Source organism: Alnus glutinosa, chromosome 3, assembly GCF_958979055.1.
Source record: "Alnus glutinosa chromosome 3, dhAlnGlut1.1, whole genome shotgun sequence".
In the NCBI taxonomy this organism is placed as follows: domain Eukaryota; kingdom Viridiplantae; phylum Streptophyta; class Magnoliopsida; order Fagales; family Betulaceae; genus Alnus; species Alnus glutinosa.
The window spans coordinates 8,868,386-8,893,273 of record NC_084888.1 but is presented as its reverse complement, the minus strand read 5'-3'; the positions used below and the strand labels follow the sequence as shown (position 1 = coordinate 8,893,273).

At 34.0% G+C, this 24,888-nt stretch overlaps 1 protein-coding gene and 1 long non-coding RNA gene across 2 annotated transcripts; one reads left to right on the top strand and one right to left on the bottom strand.

Moving 5' to 3' along the window:
* Positions 1-9,628: 9,628 nt before the first annotated feature.
* LOC133863123 (beta-amyrin synthase 2-like) lies at positions 9,629-14,309 on the top strand. Its single transcript, XM_062299114.1, has 9 exons — positions 9,629-9,768; positions 10,424-10,889; positions 12,678-12,734; positions 13,041-13,087; positions 13,165-13,308; positions 13,467-13,644; positions 13,792-13,872; positions 13,984-14,067; positions 14,166-14,309. Exons 1-9 carry the CDS (start codon positions 9,629-9,631, stop codon positions 14,286-14,288), a joined length of 1,320 nt encoding a protein of 439 aa, XP_062155098.1. The 3' UTR covers positions 14,289-14,309.
* A 2,620-nt stretch (positions 14,310-16,929) lies between these two features.
* On the bottom strand, positions 16,930-17,806 carry LOC133862349 (uncharacterized). The gene is made up of 2 exons (XR_009899210.1): positions 17,630-17,806; positions 16,930-17,504 (listed from the first exon to the last, which is right to left on the bottom strand). It is a non-coding gene; the product is annotated as an uncharacterized LOC133862349 (long non-coding RNA).
* Positions 17,807-24,888: the final 7,082 nt, after the last annotated feature.

Here is a 24,888-nt window from a genome sequence, read left to right as displayed (position 1 = left end):
TACCTAGAGCAAGTTCAGTAAAATACTTCTTGAAGAGTTAAAGAGAAGTAACAATGGCAGGAGGCCATCGCAGCAATGTCATGAGCAGCTAAAATCCTTCGTAGGGTATTGATGTATCCCTATCCAAGCACAATGATTTGATTAGATTTTAATTTAGAGCTTTTCATTTTATGCATGTTAGTTGTATAATTATGAAAATTGCTACAATTTGATATTGTTCTTCATATTTAATGCAAATGTTCTTAAATTCAAAATCAATATTGGTGAAATTATTCTTTTGTCTTAGAAAACTTTTTACCTTTATTGAACTCAAATCATTCTTATTTTCTGTGATTATGAGAATGATGATTATACAACGGGTTTAATTGACATATGATCAAGAGGATTAGATAGGCCATGCCTAGGGAAGACGGATCGTACTACATCCTAGTTTAGTGTAATTTAGGTAGACGATATGTGCCAACCGAAGATGGGTTATACTATTCCATTGATTGTATGTATCCTATTAAAAACGCAGATAATCCATACCTAGGGAAGACAGGTCCTACTGCATATTAGTGGTTAGGTGGACGATCCGTACCAACCGAAGATAGATTATACTTATTATTTAATAAGGTAATTTCTTGTTTATTTATAACATGCATATAATGAATTTCTCTAATTAAATGTGATTAACCATTTATGTGCGGATAACGGTGACGTCAATACTCTACTCTCTCTCTCATATTTCAATTATCTTTTATGTTTATTTTATGCAATTTAGTTAATCACAAAATCAATAATATTTTCTTTAGTTATTTTTAATCTTCATAAACTTAATAACAACACCTCTGTAGTCCTTGAGGTTTGACACCCTCTCTATAGCCTTGTCCTACAAAGATTCGTTCTATTGCGAATGGTTTAATTTATTATTGATATATTTTTTGCTTTAAAAATACCACATCAATTTTTAGCGCCGTTGCCGGGGACTGCTTAACGGTTGCATCATTAAGTTTTAAAGATTAAATCTAGCTTAATTATTTTCCTTTTCTTTTTATTTATTTTTTTGTTACTCTTAATTTCAGTTTCTAATTTTGCTTTTAGTGTTTTTTTTTTCTTTTTCCTCTCAGATTTTCTCACTCAAGTCCAATGCATCCAGCGGTCTGCGATCGATCACACTATCCTTGCGCTCGAGCTCTTCTCTGCCGATAGTACGCTCGAACGCACTCTGCCATAGGCTCGAGTGCACCTTCCCAAATTAGTAGTACTGAAGCTACTACACTGCAAAGAGCGGTACACCTGAATTTTTGTGATTTTTTTTATTTATTTCCTGTATATATATATATATATATATATATATATATATATATATATATATGTTTGTATTACTTAGTTATGATTGGTTGCTGTTATTTATCACTTCTATCTTTGCGACCTTGACCTTGAAGCGTGGCTATGGAACCATATGAAGGTTATTAAACTCACTTTGGGTTTGATCACTTTGCCCGGATATGCAGAGATACGAGCATTTCAAAACCTTCGGGAAATAACTGTATCTAAGTACAAGCTCAATGCCATATAAAACACCATATGCACTCTAGCCGTAACTATATACATATACTCTATTTCATTCAAACTCATAGGCATATTGATAGGTCTAGTATGAAATTCCATTTAAATCATCTATTCAATCTAGCTGTAACTATATACATATGTTCTGTTCCATTCAAACTCATAGGCATACTGGTAAATTTAACTATGAAAACATCTTAAAATGTAAATCATGTCACACATCATGTCATGCTTGACATACATTTGTTTTCTTTGTTTTTTGTTGCTGATGCTGTGGGGCTTTATACCCACTGGTCTTACACTTGCTCTGATAGTTATTTGCCATGGGACTCGAACCTCCAGTCTTGTTTATGATGCCATGGGGCTTTATACTCACTGGTCTCACACTTCCTTTTCCATGGTGATCTTTCATCCATGGTGTTAACGTTCATCGTTAATGATTTCGTTCTATGCTCATGCTCATCACATCTTATACTCATCATGATCATGCTATCATATACATTTGCATCGTATAACTTTGTATGCTTTTTTATCCCTTTTCAAATACTTCATGAAAACATAATTCTCAAACTCATTTGAAATCATCTAAAGGCATAACTTAACATATTTGAAGGTATTGAAATCAATCACCAGCATATATCATCTCAAAATATCATTGGCTCGGGTTTAAGCAAATATAGCATTTTGCATATTATAAAACTACAAAACTTAGTATCTTTTCTCAGTTAGTTGAATACTCACTTAGGCTGCTTGACAATTGACTAAGAAGAAATAATTCTTGTAAGCCACGCAATGTATCACTGCACAATACATTGTGACAACAATTAATACTAGCATATATTATTTTCTAACTCTAAATTTTCACTTAGCTCTTGAATTGCTCAAGAACTAAGACCCATGAAAAAATTATAAATTTATAGGGCTCCATTTGACACCCCATTAACTAATAATAATAACCCATAAGATTATCTTAGGGTTAGACACACAAATTGCTAATTTTACAACACTTAGAAAAATCTAGGGTCTTGGGTCTTACCTTGATTTATCACCAAAAGTGAAACCCAATACTTGGAAATTGCTAGAATAGTTCAAGAACACCAAATTGGCAAATACCTAAAAAGATTTGAGATATTAAGCTCAAACATTTAAGGATTTACTCAAAATTTAGAAAAGTTAGGATTTTTAGAGTTACCTCAAAACAATCGATGCAAACGTAGATCTTGTAACAATGATCACGGTTCCAGTGTCGGATTTGAGTTTGGAAGCTTTAATCTACCGAAATCTAGGGTTTATTATCAAACCCTAGGAGAGAAGATGGAGATAATTCGTTTGGGAGGAAATAAATGGGGAAGAAATGAGCTGAAAATTCGTTTCTAGCAATTTCTACCGAGGCCTGTCCAGACACGCGCTGAAAATGCAACTTTCTGTCAAGCCCGTTCGGACACAAGATTTACCTGTCCGGACACGTATCGAGAAGTGAACCTACTGCCCAACCTGTTTGCAAGCCATCCGGACACGCCAAAGGACACGATTCCAATGCATGACCCGTCTGGACGCAGAATTGGTTTGTCCAGACACACAACTCAGAAACTCAATTCTAAATGTTTTCTAAGTTTTTTCTTCCTCATTTGACCTAATTAATCACTTAATTACTCTAATTCATGTTTTTAACATTTAATTAACATCTTGAACGTTACTCTCTCTCTCTCTCTCTCTCTCTCTCTCTCATTTTAAGAACACCAAAACCTAGAATTATATCTCATTCGACTATTCCTCATTCTTCAAGAAAGTTGGCCTATCTTCCTCTTTTCTAACCTACACGACATGAGGAGGAGAAGATTATTAACCAATTTGTTTCAAAAGCAAAATCACATATCTCATTGAGTAAGCATCTTTATCTTTATTTCTCTTTCAGAATGTTTATAAAATCAAAATAGCATCAAGTGGTTTGATAAACATGCATATATAGAGAGGACTTTCTGAAATAACATAATATATAATTTACTTTTGCCCACTTAGTTTTCGAGTACTACATTAGAACATGAAATCATGCATTATGTCTATTGATTTCATCCATTTTATAGGAAGTTGCAAGATACCACGTGTCACCACCATTGATTTCATTCCTTGAGTTTGTACTTTCAGGTTTAAGACATTTGAAACTCAAATGATGACATCAATTTATTAATTTTTAATCTATTAACATTCGGTTTGTGTGATATCACCTTGCTTTGAAAAATCATAAGTCTGCATCAATTAGATCCATTAATGCTAAGACTGATTTGCATGTATACTTGATTTTTTATTTTATAACTAAAAACACATGGTAGATTCGGTATGCCCTGTAACTGAATCTATACACTCCAATCAACATTAGATTTCAAATGACTTCCCAGTATATCTAAATTAGTAGTAAACTTTTGTAAACTACATGATTTCATGAGCACATATGAATTGGTCAAGGGAGTAATTCGCCTAACCAAACTATATTGTTTTTAATTCATTAAAACCACATGAAATTTGTTAACCAATCTTAACCTAAGTAGTATGATGCACAATCCTATGCAAGAACACTTTTTCTAAGAACATGGTAAATTGAGCTAGGTCAGAATCTTATAAGGCTTAAATTTTTATGAAAACAATTTTAATTAATTATAAATTTCATATATTATGTTCATTGCATTATTCTCGCATACTTATTAAAGAATTTGATGTTGTTGAAGTTATATAAAAGTTGTAAAAATACGCTTAGAAAGTGCAATTGATCCATCTAATATAAGTTTTGGACCCGAGTTGTTGTTTTAGTTAGGTAAGTCAATTGGTCTATCCTAGCTAGGCTAGCGTCAGATATTAATATAACCATACACTTGGTTCAGGTAGTTGCTAGACAAGAGCACATTTTAGCAGTAATATCGAGGTAAGTAGATCCTCTGCCTCTTCTAAGATTATTTTATGTCTTGTTATTTGATCCATGCTTTTTAGCATTATAGATATGTACATGTGAATAATTATTTCCTTGCTTTCATAAAGGGTTTCTAAAGTGCTTTTGAAAATGAAAGTTGTCTATGAAAATTATATCATTGAGAATATATATATTTTTTTAGAGTTCTTATCGTGAAATAATTTTTAGATATATTCAATTTTTGGTCTTGGGAAGTTCCCAAATTGGGAAAGCGTTATTTATTTAAATTTTTAAGTAATAATTATGAGAAGTATGAGATGGAAACCCTCCTACATGCCGCCCTAAAGATATCAAGAGAAGAAAAAGATCTGAAGAAGTTTCTAAAATGAGGGCACGTGCGGATGATATATTTTTGGCCCAAGAGAATTAAAAGAAAACACGGCTCGGTATCGACATTGGGATGGAGGCGCAACCACTGAAGGAGGCTTTGCTAGATGGTGTTTTTCCATCAATAGTCACGCTAAGTGCACTTTGATTGATTAGTTGACAGACAGGTCTACGGCCACAGTCGTTGTCATAGCCTCAAGGACCGCGCAACCCTAGTACACATGACGTAACAGTGTATATGAGCCCTATTATGAGAAATCAGTTATAAACATATATGTATATTTATATGTTTCAAAGAAAAGAATATGTTTTAACTTAACTTTATTGAAAATTGTATATTATTTAATTAGTGACATGAGTTAAAGATGGTTTGAAGGGTTTTCAAGAAATTAACTGTTTTAAGAGAGAGATTTTAAAGAAAAACAAATTTAACCCAACTGTTTTATGGTTGGGGATTCACTTATTGAGCATTTCAGCTCATTCAATTTACTTTTTATTTTCAGGTCTTGACCAAGGACTAGGTGGCCAGGATGTGGGGCTAGGATATCCATAGAGAACATATCATGAACGATTTTTCTTCAAATCAAATAAGTGCAGTGGCACATGAGCATTTTCAATTATGAACTTGTTACTATCATCTTAGAAGTTTTAATCAAACACTTCCGCACTTAAATAAATTTTTAATTGCAGTAATTTTTTTCTTATTTTACCATGCATTTATTACATTTAGTTAACTGATTTGGTATGCCTTATAATTCTTTGCGCATCTGAATGGGGAAGTTGATGAACCTACTCTTTTCGGGCTGGGAATGTTACAGTGTGAGAGTGATTTGAAGGATGAAGAACTTTCTTTATACCAAGGAGGTAACTTTCTTAGCTTAATTCGTTTTGTAGAGTTATTAGGTTGCTTACTTATTGTTTTAATAATTAGTTCTACCTAGTTTACACCCTTAGTTGTTTTTTGCTTTAATATTAGCTTAACGATGGATTAACAGCTTAATGAGGTTTGACGTACCAAGTTATGTATGGAAATTTTGTTGTGGCCTAGGAATTTATTAGGGATCATACTAAAACCTTAGGATTTTATTAGGGAATTTGCCCAGTACCGAGTCTTTGACACTTCACTCGACGAACGTTCGATGTTGAGACCGAATGTTTGAAATTTTATTAGGGAATTTGCCCAGTACCGAGTCTTCGACCCTTCACTCGACGACCGTTTGATGTCGAGACCGAATGTTTGAAGGTCGGGCAATGATCTTGTGTGGATGAAGTCGATGTGGGATGGAAATGAGGATACCCGTCGTGACATGATTGAGAATGTCCATTTGTTGTATCTCCTTAAAACTAGGTTGTGATCCCTGAGTCTTATTCCTTAGGGAACAGGGCTATGAAGCGAACTAAGAAGTTAATTATCAGTTAATTAATTTCTCTTGGGCGTTATACTCCTACCTGAAATGAGCTAATATTTCTAACCTATTTCTTTTCATCGTTGTGGGTTCCCATCACACTGGGGGTCACAAAAATCAATAATAATGCTATTGGCCAAGCTTTGCTCGCCAAGGTCAAGGGCTTGTTTGACAAACCATTCCCAATTCTCCCTCTTTTTCTTTTCACTTCTCCCAAAAAAATCAAATAAATTTTTTTTAACTTTTTTACATTTTTTATATCACATCAATCATATTTTATTATTATTCAAATAAAAAAACTCACTACAAAACAAAACTTTTTTACTTTTCTATAAAATATTTTCAAATTTTATATCACATCAATCATTTCTTACTATATAATATATACACAAATATCCCACAACGCAATTACTTACCAAACAACCTCCAAGCGTTTGGGGAAAAAATGGATTATTGCTGAAACTTATGCTGGTCAGCATGGAGTTTCAACAACCACTGTTTGTGGTCGATTTGGTTTGCAGTGTATTATCTATATCTATATAGGTTGATGGATTCAGGATGCGTCTTCTTGGGGCCGAGGTTTATTTGTCATAGTTTTTATCCTTTAGTTTCTTTGTGCATAGACCACACCAGTGGGTCATTTAAGCCCTTTAACTAGGGCAAATACTAGATGTATATCTGCAAATAACACTTAACCAGTTGTTGATATAACCATTCATCTTAAAATGATCTCTCAGTTGGTTTTATAGGCTTTTATTAGGTCTTTCTTTGGAATGCTTTTTATCTGGGCAACCTTTTTTCAATAATGCCTTGTTTAATTTGCTCTCGATTTGTTAAGACTTAAGAGCATCAACAACAATAGTATCTATTTTAGCTACTCAAAATACACATTTCTTTTATTTTACCTACTACTTTTTCAATTCAAACTCTAACATATTATTTATTCAACTCTTTACTTTCTTTTAATATTATTTTTATTATTTTTTAAATTTAACATTTGCTTTCAGTCTCTCGTTTCTCTCTACCATCCCAGAAGCCAAACCCAAAAACCCACAAAACCCATGTCCCAGATCACTCATCTCTTCGTATGTATCTGCATCTTCCTCTTCAAACCCATTAGTCAAACCTGCACCTATTCCTCTTCCCATTTTGCCCATCCCTTCTGCTCCCCACCTCCAGATGGCAGCTCGGGCACATGGCCCTCTTCCTCCATTTCGGCCCAAACGGCACGGCCGCGCCGACCCCTACATCTTCAACCCCTCCAATCTCGACTCAACTCAGTGGGTATGAGTCGCCAAGGACTGGGGATTTTCCTGTGTGATTCTCATCGCCGATGACGTGGTGATTGACGCTGAATTTTTGAGTTTATATGTGATTTTTTGTGAATCGGGTTCTCTTGATTTTATAAAGCAATTATGGTAGATTTTTATTGTTCAGATTTATGGGTTGATCTAATCATGGTTGTTGAGTTCTGGGTTGATGTCTGATAATGGCTGGGTGCGAAAGGGCTGATTTTGTTTGGGTGAAAAAGACGAGCGAGAGAGGGAGAGAATGAGAGAAAATAATAATAATAATAATAATAATAATAAATTATAGTGAGCAGCGAATAGGCTAGAAGAAAAAAAATAATTATCTCGCCTATTCTGCTTGATATGAAAAATAGTTGATAAGAGTCAAATTTGACTGTTAGGAGATGCTTTAAGAGTACTAGCAGCAGTTTCTCTTAAACTTTTTTCTTAATTTAGGGAATTAAATCACTTTTTGCTTCTCTATTTAAATGCACTTCACAATAGCTTTCCTTATCCTTTTCCTCTATTACTTAAATAAGAAAAAAATACAATTTAGCCCTCCAAACTACCACCATGTCTCTGAATGGCCTCCCAAACTACCAAAACCTTTGAAAAAGACTCATTTTGGTAAAATATCCCCATAATACCCCTGCTACGCGCCATTTTTCAATTAAAAAATTTAAAAATTAAAAAAAAACTAAAATTTTCTTTTTTCTTTTTTAAAAAAAATATTGTGATCGACCGGAGGACGTACTACTTCTTTCCAACATCGTTGTTGGGCACGATGCAGGCCTGCAACTCAGTGAACTCGTCCCCGCCTCTTCGAATGCAGACATGACAAATTTCCTATCATTCAATGTCTATGATATTGATTTTTCGAAGGTTATAAATAATTCCAATATGAATTTTGTTTTGTTACAAACGATGGGCAAGTCTATCATCGTTGTGGATGACCTCGATCGGTTTTTGACGGAGAAATCAACGGCCGTGAGCTTATTCGTCGATGTTCATATCCATTTTCTTCTCTTTGATTTTTTGGCATTCAAAACGTTGGCCAATAGCTACCTGTGTCTCAATGATCACAAGCTTTTCTCTTAGGTGGATGATATTTTTCAGAGCGGGGCAAGCTTGAGCCCGACCGAGATCAGTGAGCTGATGATTGTGAATCGAAACTCCCCAAGCCGGGCTATAAAATCGATCATCACAGCGTTGCAAAAGGACGGTGACCGGAGGGGTGTCGGGAAGATCGGGTCACGGTTGGGAAATAACGCCACCCCAAACACCCATCTTTTTTTTCTTTTTTCTTTTTAAAAAAATTATTTATTTAGGGTTAAATACAAAAAAGCCCCTCAAACTACCACCTATTCTCCGGATGGCCCCCAAACTACCAATGCTTATAGTCCGGCCCCCCAAACTACTGATTGCTTATTTTTTGGCCCTATCCGTCACTTTGTATCGTCGAAGTGGAAGGAAACCGAGTCACGTCATGTGACTCTTTTAGCCCAAAAGCCCAAAAATACCCCTTGCACAGAGGACACGTTTTCTGACATCAATCTCAAATCCCCGACCTCTGCGTTCTCCTCAATCTCAAATCCCGGCCTCTTCCTCAACGACAACAACTTCTCCGGCGACTTTCCTGCATCCATCTCCAATCTCCACCGCCTGAAAGTTGTCGACATCTCTGGGAATGAGATCTCCGGCCAGATTCCAGACTCTCTTCTCAGGCGACTGTGCGTGCTCTAACCAGCTGTCTGGCGAGATCTCACTAACCCCGGGGAGGGGTTTGGGTTTCAACCCTCTCTCACTCTCATCATATTCATCATCTGGGTGCCAAAGAGACCGAAATATCGCTTGGCATTTTCACACTATCCGATCAAATCTTAGACTCCAAATAATGAAATCTTTTTTTTTTTTTTTGATGAATAGCTTAGAAATCTTCCCCGCCACGCGTCTTATGTTGGCTGCATATCAGCCTCACGTGTAAGCAATCCAACACTAGGCGTGTCATGAGTTTGCATGAGTTTGAATAGAGGTGTTATGAGTAGGCATGAGTTTTTTCCTGCATTTCACTTGCAACTAGGGAATGAAGCTTCATGGATATACGCATTTCATTCCACTGGACTGCATACAACACCAAAGAAACAGAAAAGGACATGGGGATCATAGGGAATGAAGCTCTGTTTTTAAACATAAAAACGGAGATGAACAGAGTAGTAGGGTGCAAAGTGCAAAGGTCTCAAAATGTGAAAGACTCCTCTAAATCTTGTTAAATTTTGATTCACCTTTCTGCAGGGCTTTGCATGAACTAATTAGCTAGTCACAGATACGTGTGTTTCAAACGTTGCATCTTACCTAAACATTCCGACATAGCTATGTATATGTGTGTATGCTTTAAGGAACATGTGCAAGTATACTTTCTTAGTGATTTTGTGAAGAAGCATGGATATTTTATGTGCATTGTCAAGCAGAAACTTTCTTGTAGTGATTTAACTGTTAATGTGACATCTTAAACATGTGCCTTCAAATTAGCAATGTGTGACTACGCTCTTCAGTAACCAATTATGGTTCAGAAATGTCAAATGACAAGAATGATGGAGGCTCTAGTTATATGCTCAGTCAGAGGAATGCAGAGCCTCAAAGAGATATACAATGAATTCGAACTATATACAATGAATTCTTATTTTTTACGTAAAAGAATATTTATTAATATATGAGCAAAAGTATTGTGATTCAGCACAGCAATAGAAACTAAGAATGAGGTAGAAGGGAGAATCTTTTTTTTTTTTTTAAAAAAAAAAATGCTCTGCTGCATCAAATTGTTTACCATATTCTGGTGCCGGAGAAATCGCTAGATCCTATGCTAATGAACTCTCTGCTATTTCATGCAGAAGTGAAATGCCATCCTTTGATGAAGATGTCATTTATGTGTTGGCATCATATCTGGATTTTGATATTACTGGAGAACCCCTTGCTATCATGGACGTTTTGTCTTACCAACCCAATTACAAGTCCATGATGGTGTCATCTGGTGTTCTTCCCGCCATTCTAAAAGTCCTTGATACCCAGAACAGGGCACTTCATAGAATTGCCTTGAAGATACTTTATAATTTGTCCTGCAATGGTGATATTGGATACCATTTTGTATATTTGAACTGCATTACAAAGCTGGTTCCGTTTTTGGGTGATTACAAACTCGCACGGTTTTGTATTAAGATTATGAAAAACTTATGCGCTACTAAAGAGGTTAGGATTGCAGTTGCTGAAACTAGTTCATGTATCAGTGCCATTGCCAAACTACTCAAAACTGGAAGAGAGGAGGAACAACGACATGTATTAGAGACCCTCCAATCCTTGGTCTGTTATTTTCTATCTCCAACAGCTAGTAGTCGTTGGGCGGTTGTGTTGTCTCTAACATTGTCTCCAACGGCTAGTAGCCGTTGGGCAACTTAAGCAACCAAAGATGCAACGGTGAGTGTTAATTAAGACTTGATCTTCAACCACCATATATATAATGTAATGTGGGTGGCATGCATCTGATCCGAAGATCATGGAGACCTGGCACTAGAAGCCCTTCTAGGCACTTCGGTAACAGACACTTAAGAAACTCATATGCCAACATGGAAAAAATTAAAAATGCCAAAAGTCAAGAACAAAACATGATGCCGAGAGAAACCAGGACAAGAACTGTGCTATTATATCGAATTATCGGCACGTGAGTTGGGTTCAGTTCCTTTATTCACTTTATGTGCATGTGTTTGTGTGATAGATAGAGATCAAAGAGAGTACATGCGTTAGAAAACGATGTGTTATGTGTCTGTTTCACGCCAATCCACGTGAGCACTAGCATATTGTAGTTCCTCTGTTTTAGCTTCATAAAACAGAGTGGGTTATAACCTGGTGCCTTTCCCATCTGAAACCGAGCCCAAGCTTGATGTTCAACTGCCCTCCATGCCTCTATAATTACATCATGCACAGTCGATTGAAATATGTTGCCAATTAATTAATCTTCCTTATCATTTAACACTGGAGACGAAAAGGAGGAACAACGTTCAGATTTGAAACAACTCCGATCGAGGAATAGATAAAGTCGGGAGCGATAAACACATGCATGCAGACACATGTAGCGTCATAATGGACTCCAAAGGAACCCATTATCACACAGCTGATGAGAGACGAGGCCACGGTGGCTACTATCATGTCCTTGCGTATTCTCTTGAGGTCGGCCTCATAGCCCGGATTGACCAGGTTGAAATTGCAGGCTCGTCGTGCTGGATGACCCGGAGGTTGGAGTCGGATCAGTTGGAGATCGATTGAGACCGAAGAGTCAGAGCAGAGAGGAACGCATACGGAGACGGACTATGTGCCTCCAGAGTCGGTGAGTATGGAGGCGTTCATGGGCGAGGATGTAGGCCATGGTGAGGAACGGGGGTGGTTCGGCCACCCTCAAGGGCCAAAGAGCAAAAAAAAAAGGGGGGGGGGGTGCGGGGTGGTGGGCAAACCACCCCCAAGGACCAAAAAGCAAAAAAAAAAAAAATTATAATGAAAATCTTAACTTGGCAATAATATAATTAGTTAAAATATGAAGCATATGGCAATTATATATTATTTAAAAAGATAATACATATGCGAATGTAAACATATATAGCTTTAGTATAAAAGAATAGGTTAAAGTCTAAATGCCGAGTCTTTTTTACACGTAAAAGCATTAATCTAAACGTTATGAATAATATCATTTTTTTTTAGAAAAAAAAAACATTTATAATTAAAATCTTAAGATTACATGATAATTGTTGGTACTGTTTCCGGTATGGTGACGTGTCGCCTATTGATTCGCTGCCTCCCTCAAACGTACAACCTTGATTCCTGTAAAACAACAAACAACTAGTTGGGGGTGCTGACTACGCCCACTCCGATGCCTAAGTCAGTTCAAATCAATTTCCTGGAATGTATCTGTAATCTCAAAAGCTCAGAGAGAAATAATCCTTTTTCATACCTGGCGTAGTAGTCATATTTATAGGTCATATTTTTAGACTGTACTGGAATTGTGTACTTTATGTTTGCACAAAGTAGATAAACTTGTGTTTCTTTTGTCTCTCCAACATATTACTGTAACAAGAAGCTCCATCTTATGAACTATTGTAGAGTAAAAATTGTGGTCTACCAGGCTGGGAGCCAGCAGCTGGCTCATCATGGTTGGAGGTAAATGCTTTAACATTTTGAATTAACTTATTGTTTGAACCAGTGGAAGCCATGGACACCCCAATCTAACAGCAAAATAATAGTTAAATGATATTTTTCACTGTACCTCGATGACTCTGAGACTGAAAAAAAAAAAAAAAAAAAATCATATTTCATTTTCCCCCATCTGCTTTAATTTCCATTTCAACTTGAGAGACACTTCCAATCACATATAGTGTTAGTGGAAACCTTGTACAGTATTATTGTTTTGATGGCATCTTTAGCAATAATTGACCAAAGTTATTCTCTTTCTGTGTTGTTCTTCAGCTGGTTAATCCTGTAGAATTTCTTGAGGACACTATGGTTGAGCATGAGTAAGACTTGGCACCTTTTCTTTCTAACAATTGTTTATGTTGTAAATAACTTAAGGACTAAAAAGCAGGTGATTCAGGTATGTTGAATGCACTTCATCAACAATACAGGCATTGGTTTTGTTCAATAAATTATATCCCGGACACAGGAAGAAAGAGATCGAAATTTTCATCACAAAAGCTGTAGGGTACCTTGAAGACACACAAAAACCTAATGGTTCATGGTCTGTTTCTTTGTTGAGTTAATTAGATTTGTTTGAATCGTCCAAGTTTGAACTCATGATCTTTGTTCTGACACCAAGTTAAATCACCCCTTATTCCAAAAGTTTAAACTTATAAAAACTGATAAATTTAATCATTTAATTTATATTCTAACATGCAGGTACGGAATTTGGGGAATTTGCTTCATATATGCAACCTGGTTTGCACTTGTAGGGTTAGAAGCTGTTGGCAAGACTTATCAGAATTGTCTAGCAATGCGAAAAGGTGTAGAATTTCTACTCAAAACACAAAATGATGATGGCGGTTGGGGAGAGAGCTATCTTTCATGCCCAAACAAGGTAATTTCTTTCCTTCAAATAATCTTTCTTATGCCCTCATTGATCCCTAAATTTAGTTAGTGCGGTAACAAATAGCTGATCTTGAATTAGTTGCTGACTATCTCCAAAAACAAAAATACAAAAATATTTTTTGTCCATGGTTTACAGGAATATACGCCTCTTGAGGGAAATCGATCAAATTTGGTGCAGACTGCAATGGCTATGATGGGCCTAATTCATTCTCAGCAGGTGACTTCATGATTTAAGCACTATGTAGTTAACTCATTCATAAATCATTTTAATTTTCCATATACTTTTTTCAAAAGATTTAAGTATTAAATTTTATGTCATGTATAATAGGCAGAGAGAGACCCTACTCCTCTTCATCGTGCAGCAAAGCTATTGATCAATTCTCAAATGGAGAATGGTGATTTCCCCCAACAGGTACCACTCCTTGTCTTAATTAATTACACCAAAAGTAGCTTTTATTTATAGTAGAAAATGATTTTGTCATATAACCATTTATTGCATATTTATTGCAGGAGCTTATCGGAGCTTTTATGAAGAATGACATGTTGCACTATGCACTTTTCAGGAGTACCTTCCCTTTGTGGGCACTTGCAGAATATCGCAATCATGTTTTCTTGCCTAGCAAATATGTTTAAACTATACTCGTGATGTAGCACTGCCCATTAGCCCTTGACTTTTTTTTCTTTTTAAATAAAGACGGTTGATGAAAACTGTCACTTTTGTCCAGTAATACAGAAGTGTAATGGGAAATGTGTATGTAGCATTAATATTCGAACAAAATAATGAGACACAGCTTGAAAAACATGTATTCTTATTGAATTGTTATATTTTAGTTTTTAGCATGTTTTATTATAAAGTTTTACAATTAGTATTATATTATGCTCCATGCTAGGACTGGCTAGCATTTTCATGTACAATGTTGTTGCAAAAGTGCTGGTGGATGGCTTAAAGAAAGAGTCGTCATTAGCAATTGAGTACAGACGATATCAACTATCGTCGGAAAAGAACCCAAATTTCGCCGAAGAATATAAATTTTTGTCAGTATTTGTTACCTATTCGAGACAAAACTAAGGTAGAAAGAAACAAATTAGGACTAAGATGGGCCGTGAAAGGATTTTGAACTAGTCAGGGTTAAAAGCTTTCGATTCGGGTAAATGGATCTGAATCACGTCAATTAAGTTCACCAAGTTTAGAAATTTATTTTGATCCTATTTTTTTGGGAGCTTGGTCAGTAATTATGTAAGAAAAATGGTTTAGGATTCTAAAATGTATTTTCAGACCATTAAGAATGAATTATAAAATTGGGTCAAAATTTAGTTTGGGATATGGTGATAAATTGAATATATTTTATGTCGTGCATGTCCCCAATCCCTCCTAACACCATAAGGAGAAAATTGGAAGTGTGACTGTAATGCCCTGCCAAAACATGTGGCAAAAATCATTTTTGGAAATAATTTGTGCAATAAAACTGAGATAGATAAATATTGTTGACTTTCTAAATCACCCAAAATAGATGGTTGAAATGTAAGAGAACACCCAAAATTATAAATGCTTGGCCTTAGAGAGTACTTAGAATTTGGGAATCAGGAAAAAGTTCGGATTATCTGTGAACTATTTGAACAATGCAAAAACATCAGCATTAAAGAAGGTTCAATGCCACAATAGAGGTAACAAAATTTTAGAAACATCGTCTGAACGGTTTGAGATAACTGTTTGAATGGTCATATCGTTGCTTGTGATAATAATACATCCAAAAGCTTAGAAATGTGGAAACACTCTATTTAAGGGCGGGGAAACCCTAGCAAACCTCCCAGCTCGCCACCCATCAACCCTAGAGTGAGAGAGAGAAGTAGATAGAGAAAGATAAGGAGCATGCTTGGCTTGGAGACCAAAAATTGTCTAAAGTTTCTATTTTTGAGGTAAGAATAATTGACTCTAGTCTTGAATTTTGTGGTTTGTTCTAAGGGTGAAAATGCGGGCGAATAATAACCACTCGATGTCCACTATTCGCATATGTGGATGCGGTTAGCAAAAATTACTATACGCATATACGATTAACGATTTTAATATATGTAGATGCCTTTATTAACTGCATCTGCATATCCTTTATAATATATTAAATTAATTTAAACAACGTTGTTTGGATATTACCTCATATGCGAATAGTGATTTTCCAATATTTTTTTTTTTCCCTTTACCAACTATAAATAGATTATGCAGGAAGCTGAATAAATGTATGGGATAAAAATTTCATTGCAAAATGATTAGCAATTGTGATCTGAATAATAATGTTCAACTATAGATAATATATTTTTTGTATTTATTAAAAACAGGAATTACAATTTCAAGGCCTAAAACACTCATTACCTCATATACGGATAGCGGATAATAACCGCAATAACCGCACAGATGCGGATAATATTCGCATGATATGGATGCAGATGCGGATATGTAAAAGTGATAATTGCATTATGCGAATGCGAATATTACTAATAACGGCATCTGCATCAGCATTTTCAACCCTAGTTTGTTCTATGCTAGAGCTTTTATAAAATATGATCGTTAAAACAGTCAATAATTGTGTTGTTTGTAGATCTTTAAGCCTTAGTGTTTTAATATATTGTTTTTCCTTAATTTAAGCTATTTTTGCCAACCAAATAATTAATTGTTGCAATTTATCTTTAATTCAATTTTATTATTTAAATTTAATTTTGTGTTATGGATTGCTAGATTCGATCTTGAATTTATCGAGTTATTACTTTACGACAATCTTGTACTTGTGAGTATTATTAAAGTTGCAGCAGACATCTCATTATCTTCAAGGCCCAATTAATAGAAGAGTAAATGTATTATAAATTCCTATATAAATGCGCGATTTGAATTAACTTCCTCACTTCTTAATTTTGGAAATTAGATGCATTAGTTTTCGATTATTCGCAATAAATCCCTCCGTGTGTTTGATGTCCAAGTTTATTGTATACCGTTAGTGCCACTTGGCAAATCAAATTAAAATAAATAAATAAATATATATTGTTTATTTTATTAAAAATTAAAATATATAAAAAAAAAAAGCTAAAAAAAAAATGTTTGGTTTAGATCTGAGCGCGGGTGATGATCTCCATTTCCATCATCTTCTCACACAACGAAATTATCAGTAAACAACGATAGATTTGTAGATCCAATATCCTCTTTGATTCTCTCAGTTTTCTCAATTCCAAACCCTAACCTTATATTTTCATTACCAAACTCTGCAGCTCCTTTTGTCCTCCAATGGCGAAACACAAAACCTCCATAAAATAAATAGGCAAACCGAAAAGTACAACAGAAATCCCCAATTAGCCATCTCAAAGACTCAACAGGAAATCAACACATTTCCTCCACCTATGGAGAACAGCCGACTACCATCAACACACAAAACAAAAATCAAAACATACCTCTCTAAAGCTCCAAACACCCTCTTGTTTAGTACCTACCCAACCTTCAACTTTGGCCAACACAAAACAGAGGCCAAAGGGATTCGACTAAAAATCAAACCCATAAACTCAATCAACCACAGCAAGTTAGCAACCCAAAATCACACCCACTGGGCCAACATCTACCATCAAACACCAATTTCAGTTGCCACACAAATAGATTTTAACATAAGAAATCCACAAACACTAACCCGTTGAACCCGAAAACTTTAAACCCATACTGTAGAAAACCAAAGCCAATGAAAATGAACCTTTACTCGGCAGAATATAAGCCTCAAATCACCACCATCAGACACACACAGTGGTTTTCACGGAACAGAGCACCACCCATGGCATCTCTCTCTCTCTTACAGGTTCTCATCTCTATCTGGTGAAGACCTGGACCAACAAAGGGGAAAGAAGGGATGGGAAGAAGCTTCGTAACAGGGATTGATAAATCTTTTAAAATAGGAATATTCACAATCCAACTGAAAAGGAAACAAAAATGAATAAACATATAGAACCTTCTGGGTCGTGGATTACTGCCACTGGAGAGATGCTTGAACCATGGCCCACCATTGAAGAGAGGCTTGAAGAAGTTGAAGAAGAAGATGAAGTTGTAGGAACTGGGGTTTGACCTGATGATTTTTTTTTTTTTTTAGAAAAGAATTTTATTCCAACTTAGGTGAGAAGAACTTTCTCCAAATCGGTGTATAAAAATGTTATGCGTATCTTTTGCTATCTTTTCCACGTGAAAAGTACATATTTTTTAAATAGTAACTAATAAAGACATAATTGCAAATTTTTTTTATCAAAAAAAATGTCTCTTCCAACTTTGTTCTTGTTATTTAAAAAGCATATGCTTTTTACATGCAAAGTAGACACGTCATTTTTATAAATTGGGTTGAAAGAAGTTCCTCCAACCCAGTTTGGAAGAAATATTTGTCTTTTTTTTTTTTTTTTAACATTTTTCTTTCTAAGATTTTATTTTTAGTTTTTATTTTTCAGATTTTAACAAAATAAAATAAAAAATAAAGGTGATTTGACAAGTGGCTCTAAGAGCATTCTTAGTAGCCTCACCAAATTTTACTCATCAAAATAACTAAAAATTACTTTCTTTTTTTTTTTTTTTTTTTTTTTTTTTTTTTTTTTTTATTCTGGTGAGCCACTTTATTAAAATTCCCTCAGAAGCCTCATCATTTTAACTAGTCAATATTCACTATTCCATTTAAATAATAATTTTTTCATATTTATTTATTTTTTCTCTATATAATCTTTTTACAAAAAATCATTCATATCCATGAAATAAAGACATTATCCTGTGAGAGATGGGAGATGGGAGAAGAAAATGAGAGAAAAAAGGAAAAAAGTGTGCTGATCATGTGTGAGAGAAATGTGAAACAAAATTTGGTGAGTGGGTTGTTGAGTGAAAATGCCTCATCTAATTTGGTTAGTAATTTCAGTCATCAAATTTTTTTGGTTAAAATGGTGAGGTTGCTGGGAGTGGTTTTTCAGGATTTTCATCAAATTAGCTCACCAAAATAGCTAAAAAACTATTTTGGTGAGGCTAGTTTTACTTGGACTACAAACTCAGATAACGATCTATCGTAAATAATCGAAAGTTCAGCCATCTAATTTTTAAAAGTAAAAAGTGAGGGAGTAAATTCAAATTGTGTATTTACTCCAAAATTTGTGATAAATTTATCCTTAATAAAATGAAGGGTTAAATACATTTTTGGTTTCTGAGTTTTGGAAATTTTATTTTTTAGTACCTCAGTTTCAATTCGCATCATAGATGGTACCTCCGTTTTGGAAAAAGACCAAATTAGTACCTTAGTCAAATTTTTCGTCCAAAAACTAATGGCCCACCAGGTTTGACAAGTGTTTTAGTATAAAAAAATAAATAAAAAAATAAAAAATCTTTAAAAATTAATTAAAAAAAAAATATATTAAAAACTGAAAAAATAAATTGAAAACGAAAAAGAAAAAGAAGAGGGGTGGCTGGGCCACCCCTTGGCCACCATGGGGGTGGCCGGCCACCCCCATTTTGGCTAAGGGGGTGGCTTGCCACCCTCTTGATTGGTATGGGGTGGCCGAACCACCCTTCGGCCACCCCATGGCAGGAAAAAAAAAAAAAAAATAATAATAATAATAATTGTCAAGGGTTTTGGCCTTTGGGGGTGGCTGAACCACCACCACAAGTTGTAAACATTTTGAGGCCGGCGGGGAGAGAGACTAGGAAATCTTCAAGACTTCAACGAAGGATCACCGGCTGGTGTGAGAGTTAGTGCCGGAGCATGTGTGTGTACGTGGGTTGAGTGGGATTTGTGGGGCTTGTAATATAGTGGGGTTGAAAAGAACGTGGGCGGTTGGAGAGCGTCATGGCCAAGGAAGGTTGTGAGATTGTGACGAGTTTCATGTTATAGCATGCTATTAAATAGGCGCATTTATCCTATTTAAATTGGCGCAAAGGCTATGTACAATTGAATAATCTGACTTCTTTCTGATACACCAATTGGGTTGGCTTGCCATTTACAATTGTAATATGGGCAATGGAAACTTGGAACAAAGAAATTAGAAAGCTTTTTTTTTTTTTTTTTTTTTTTTTTTTTTTTTTGTTTTTTTTGTTTTATTTATTTCTATAAATTAGACAGCTTTAATCATCCTTCGGTTGAACTATGGGCGTTTGTGTAATATTAAATATTTATATACCAAACCCAACATGGATGTGGTGGATTGAACGTGTGAGGCTTAAAGTCAACGATTTCCTTTTCCAATCTTATATTAATAAATGGCAGGCGGCAGCAATGGGCCATGGAAGATAAATTGCCGTTCCCCCCAACTCGTTTCAAAGTCAGCCAAGCCTGATGTCACCTTTGCATTATGGCTTTTCAAGAATGAGCAGGTCACCAACTTTATCATTGACCTGAATAAATGAGCAGGTCACCAACTTTGTTAATCCACTTGTGCAGCCATTTCCCAACTTCACCCTAGGTATATTTTATCAGATAAATTACCACTTATTCTGATGGAAAAAATAACAAACTTTGGCTTAATAATTAAGTAAGCTCATTACTATGATATCATATTAAATCACTATTTATACCTAAAGTTTAAATTCATAAAAATGAATAAATTTTATCATTTAATTTATATTCACAACAATTGACTTCATGATCAGCAAGTGGGTATATATATATATATATATATATATATATATATATATATATATATATATATATATGACCAACCTCCCGTTAGAAATTTAGAACTTAGAATCTCAATTTTTAGTACAATTTTCCTCCCTTCCTAACCCATTTTTCCAAGCTAGCATTAATTATACCTTAACTTGTGGAATTCGATTGTCTGGAATTTTAGCAAGGCTTATGCACAGACTAAAGTCTCCTAGCAGAAATACTCACAGTTGCACGGTCCATTCAAGCATGCATGCTTGAATTAAGACCCCTTTCTTTTCTTGTGATGTGAAATTCAATAATTGCTTTACACCCATTTTGCTAGCCGGTGGAAGTTTGTTCGAGAAAGAGAGATCGAATTTAATTAATGAGCCAATAAATCGTCAAAACTCTATCAATATATTCTCAATATTTAAAATATTTGCACTATATATACGGGCAAATGCAAAGTATGAATTTTTAGACTTTAGAGTTTAGAGGAATCCAATCATACAGGTTAAATTAACGGGTAACACGACCCGTCTGACCCGTTTAGTTAACGAGTCGTGTTGGATTGACACTCGAAATGGCCAATTAATTTAATTTTTTGCCTTTTTTTTTTTAATTTTTTTTTTGTTTTTTGTTCAATCATTTCAAAATTTTTAAAAGTAATGCAATTTCAAAAGTCTCATCTTCCGCACAGCTTGAGGCCCAAAACCATACAATCACCTAATTGATGATTCTAACTTCTAAGCTAGAACTTTGCAGTATAATTTGTTTTTTTTGGATCTAATATTCCAACCTTAATATGAAGTTATAAATTAGGGAAAAGTATACATATCACCCTTAAATTACCACTCAATTGTCAATTTACCTCTCAAACTACCAATTGTGTCAATGTCTCCCCTCAAACTACCAAAAAATGTCAATGTTCCCCCTAAGACCAATAAAAAGACAAAAATGACCCTAAATGTTTTTTGAATAAGACAAAAATGTTCTCATAAATTCGAGAAAACAAAAACAAAAAAATTAAAAAGAAAACGAAAAAAAAAAATTAAAAAAAAGAACGTTTTTTTTTAAAAAAGAAAAAAGAAAAAAGAAAAACCAGTTTTTTTTATTAATTTAAAAAATAAAAAAATGAAAAAATAACTGAAAATTATAAAAACAATTTTTTTTTTTAAAAAAAAAACCAGTTTTTAATTTTTTTTTATTACTATTCTCTTTTTTTTTTGTATAAATTTTGTTATTTTGTATTTTTTTTAATAATTTTTTTAGTTTTTATTTTATTTTAATAATTTATTAAGGGTATTTTTGTCATTAGGGGGACATTGACATTTTTTGGTAGTTTAGGGGGGGGACAATGACACAATTGATAGTTTAGAAGGTACATTGACAATGTGGTGGTAGTTTGAGTGAGTTATATGTACTTTTCTTTATAAAGTACTTCCAAAAACTACTTTCAACCTTAATGTAAAAATTTCGATACAATTTACAATGAATGCCAACTACATATCTCAACAGCAATATAAGGGTCCGACATAAACTACTTTCAATTATTTTTTTAACGGGTCAAACGCTCGGGTCACCCGCTGGTCAAGCGGGTTGACCCGTTATGCCCGTATATTAAACATGTCATAAACGGGTTGACTCATTTATGACCTGAACTTGTTTAGATTAAACTCTAACCCTATTATTTTGTGTCGTGTTCGTATCGAATTCGCAAGTCGTATAAAAAATTGTCAGTACTCCTAATTTATATTAAAAGCATATGACATTTTTTTAAAAAATATGACCGTTAGTAAAAAAAATAAATTGACATTTTTAAAAAATATAACTGTTAGGATAACAGAAATATTTCAAAAATATGATATTTAGGATAACATAAAAATTAAAAATATGATCGTAAGGAAAATAAAAATTTTAAAATATGACCGTTAGAATAAGACAAAATTTTCAGAAATATGACTATTAGGAAAAAACAAACATTAAAAAATATAAATGTTAGAGAAAGAATAAAGAAATCTTTGAAAAATAATAACTACACTTACACAAGACACATTGGGGGTGGGGCCCAGTGTGTGAGCCCCACTTCAATGTGTCTTGTGTGAGTGTAGTTGTTGTGCACAAGAAGTGTAAATATCATTTCCCTTAAAAAAGTGGATAGTTAAAAAATAGTGAAAAATGATTTTTAACTATTTTAGCTAGTAAAATCTGGTGAATCTACTAAGAATTATCTAAATGTATTAAAATCACATCGACTTTACATTTAAGTTCACATTCCTCTTACGATTGAGAGCCAATGCTATAAGCAGTCGTGAATTCAAATTATTCTTTTGATAGCAATTATAAAAGAGTAACAATTCATGTGGTCTATGTTAGGTTTTTTTAAATTGGCTCATTAGGTATCAAAAACTTATTTTTTATGTTTTTAAAGAGGCATCTTTAGTACCCCAAAAGAAAAGTAATAAATGAAAATTAATTAGGCATTAAATTGACAAAGGGCAATGACCATGGCTTACAATTGAAAACCCTCAAGAAAAGTATGTGTACTTAACAATTAGGAATGAAATTAGGTCATTTGATTTGAATTTAGTCTTCAGGTTTTCAATTTCAAGAATATAGTTTTTAGTGTCTCAAAAAAAAAAAAGAATATAGTTCTTAGGTTTTTTCCGAGTTTAAAATGAGTAATGTTATTTAGTAGACTGCTATACGACTTCCATACAAGTGAGATGACGTGACAATGAAAATTATCCTTTAATATTTTTTTTTTACAAGTTTTGATTCAATAGCTAATTTTTACTAGCTACATTATATATCAAGTTGTATAGTAATCGTATAATAGTTAACTAAATAAAATTATTTAAAAGAGGTCATTCTATTACTTAATTTACTGTTAAAGTTAATAGTATGTCATTTGTCATATGTGTCTCATTTGAGACGTTAATGTCCATGTCAGCACTCAATGCTTGTTACGTTGGCAAGTGCCAAGTCATTTATAAGAAAAAAATAATAATAATAATAACTACAAAAACCAATCGATTTGACGTATGAAATTTAGAGAAACACAAAACCTATGAACCTAAAGAGCAAACATATAATAACAAACGTTCAACCGAATCATAAGGGTCGCATGCCGGGCTGTTTGATTTTTAAAAATTTATCGTAAATATTTTTTTATAAATGAAGGGTGGTATGCATGTTGATTTCTTGAAAATTTATTGCAAATACAAAAGAAGGAATGACGAGGATGTGGGTTCCAAATGTTTTATCGAAAATCTTTTTTTCTATACGCAAGGGGTAGCATGCCTTTTGATTTTTTTCAAATAATTTTTATACATGGAGGATCGTATGCTTGCTTATTTCTTGAAAATTTATTGCAAATACAAATGAAGGAATGAGGATGTGGGCTCCAAATGTTTTTTTTTTTTTTTTTTTTTTTTTTTTTTTTTTTTTTTTTTTTTTTTTTTTTTTTTACATTTTGAAAATTTATTGCAAATACAAACGAAGGAATGCAGAGGATGAGGGCACAATTGTTTTAGGTGGCCTCATTTTCACCCTAACTTGGCTTTTAAAATTTTCTTCTTTGTCGCCAACTGTTACACTTGCAACTTGCAAGCAAAAGAAACTGACAATAAGATATACAGACGTTGCAAGTTGTTTTTTTTTTTCCTTTGGTTTTGTGTTTCTCTAAGTTTCACGTGTCAGATTAATTGATTGTTTTTTGCGGGTTGTTTTTTATTTTTTCTTTTATGAATCAATTGGCACTTGCTAACGTGGCATTGCATTAGGGTTTAGATTTGTGTCAGATGGGACGCACGTGACAGATGATAAACCGTTAACTTTGATGGTAAAGTAACAAATTTTAATTTTTTGAACAAAACTTAAGAATTGTATTCTTAAAATTAGAAACCAAAGAACTAAATCCAAATCAACTGAAAACCTAGGGGTTAAATATGATTTTTCCCAAAATAAAAATAAAGAAAAATATCTACAAACGGTCATCTGAAGAGGAGGCGAGGAGGCATGCACCTTTACCTTACAACAAATATTACCCTTGCACTTTGACTTGTCAATTTAATCTATGCATTTAAATTTGAACGGATGAGATCCACCCTTCCTCCTATAGGGGTGGAGATCCAGCCTCGTAGAATAAGGTGAGTCTCCACCCCCACCCTCCCCCTTCTTTTTCTTAATCAAATTATTTTTGTTAATTTGTTTAAACATAAAAATAAATTATCTGTATATAAGAAAAATGTTAATCTTACACATTCTCTCTCTCTCTCTCTCTCTCTCTGCTTATATATTTTTTTTAAAAAAATTATTAATGGACAAGAAAAAGAAATAAACTCTCTCTCTCTGCTTATATTTTTTTTTTTTAAAAAAATTATTAATGTACAAGAAAAAGAAATAAATTCTTCAAAAAAGAATGAGGAAAATAAAAATTAAAAGAAAACATATGGGAGCCTTTTATTATTGGTTGAGAAATGTTATTTAGTACACTGTTATATGATTGAGATGACATGACTGTGAAAATAAGAAATTGAGTTTTCTTTTTAAAAGCCCTTGTTGATCTAAAGGTTAAATTTTACTAACAGTCTACTAAATATGAC

Bases quoted from the DNA above. Each gene is read 5' to 3' on its own strand.
- LOC133863123 (XM_062299114.1), top strand. From the start codon at position 9,629: ATGGATATACGCATTTCATTCCACTGGACTGCATACAACACCAAAGAA. The intron at 10,890-12,677 runs GTCTGTTATTTT...GAACTATTGTAG, and splicing joins TAGAGACCCTCCAATCCTTG to AGTAAAAATTGTGGTCTACC. The intron at 12,735-13,040 runs GTAAATGCTTTA...GTTGTTCTTCAG, and splicing joins CTGGCTCATCATGGTTGGAG to CTGGTTAATCCTGTAGAATT.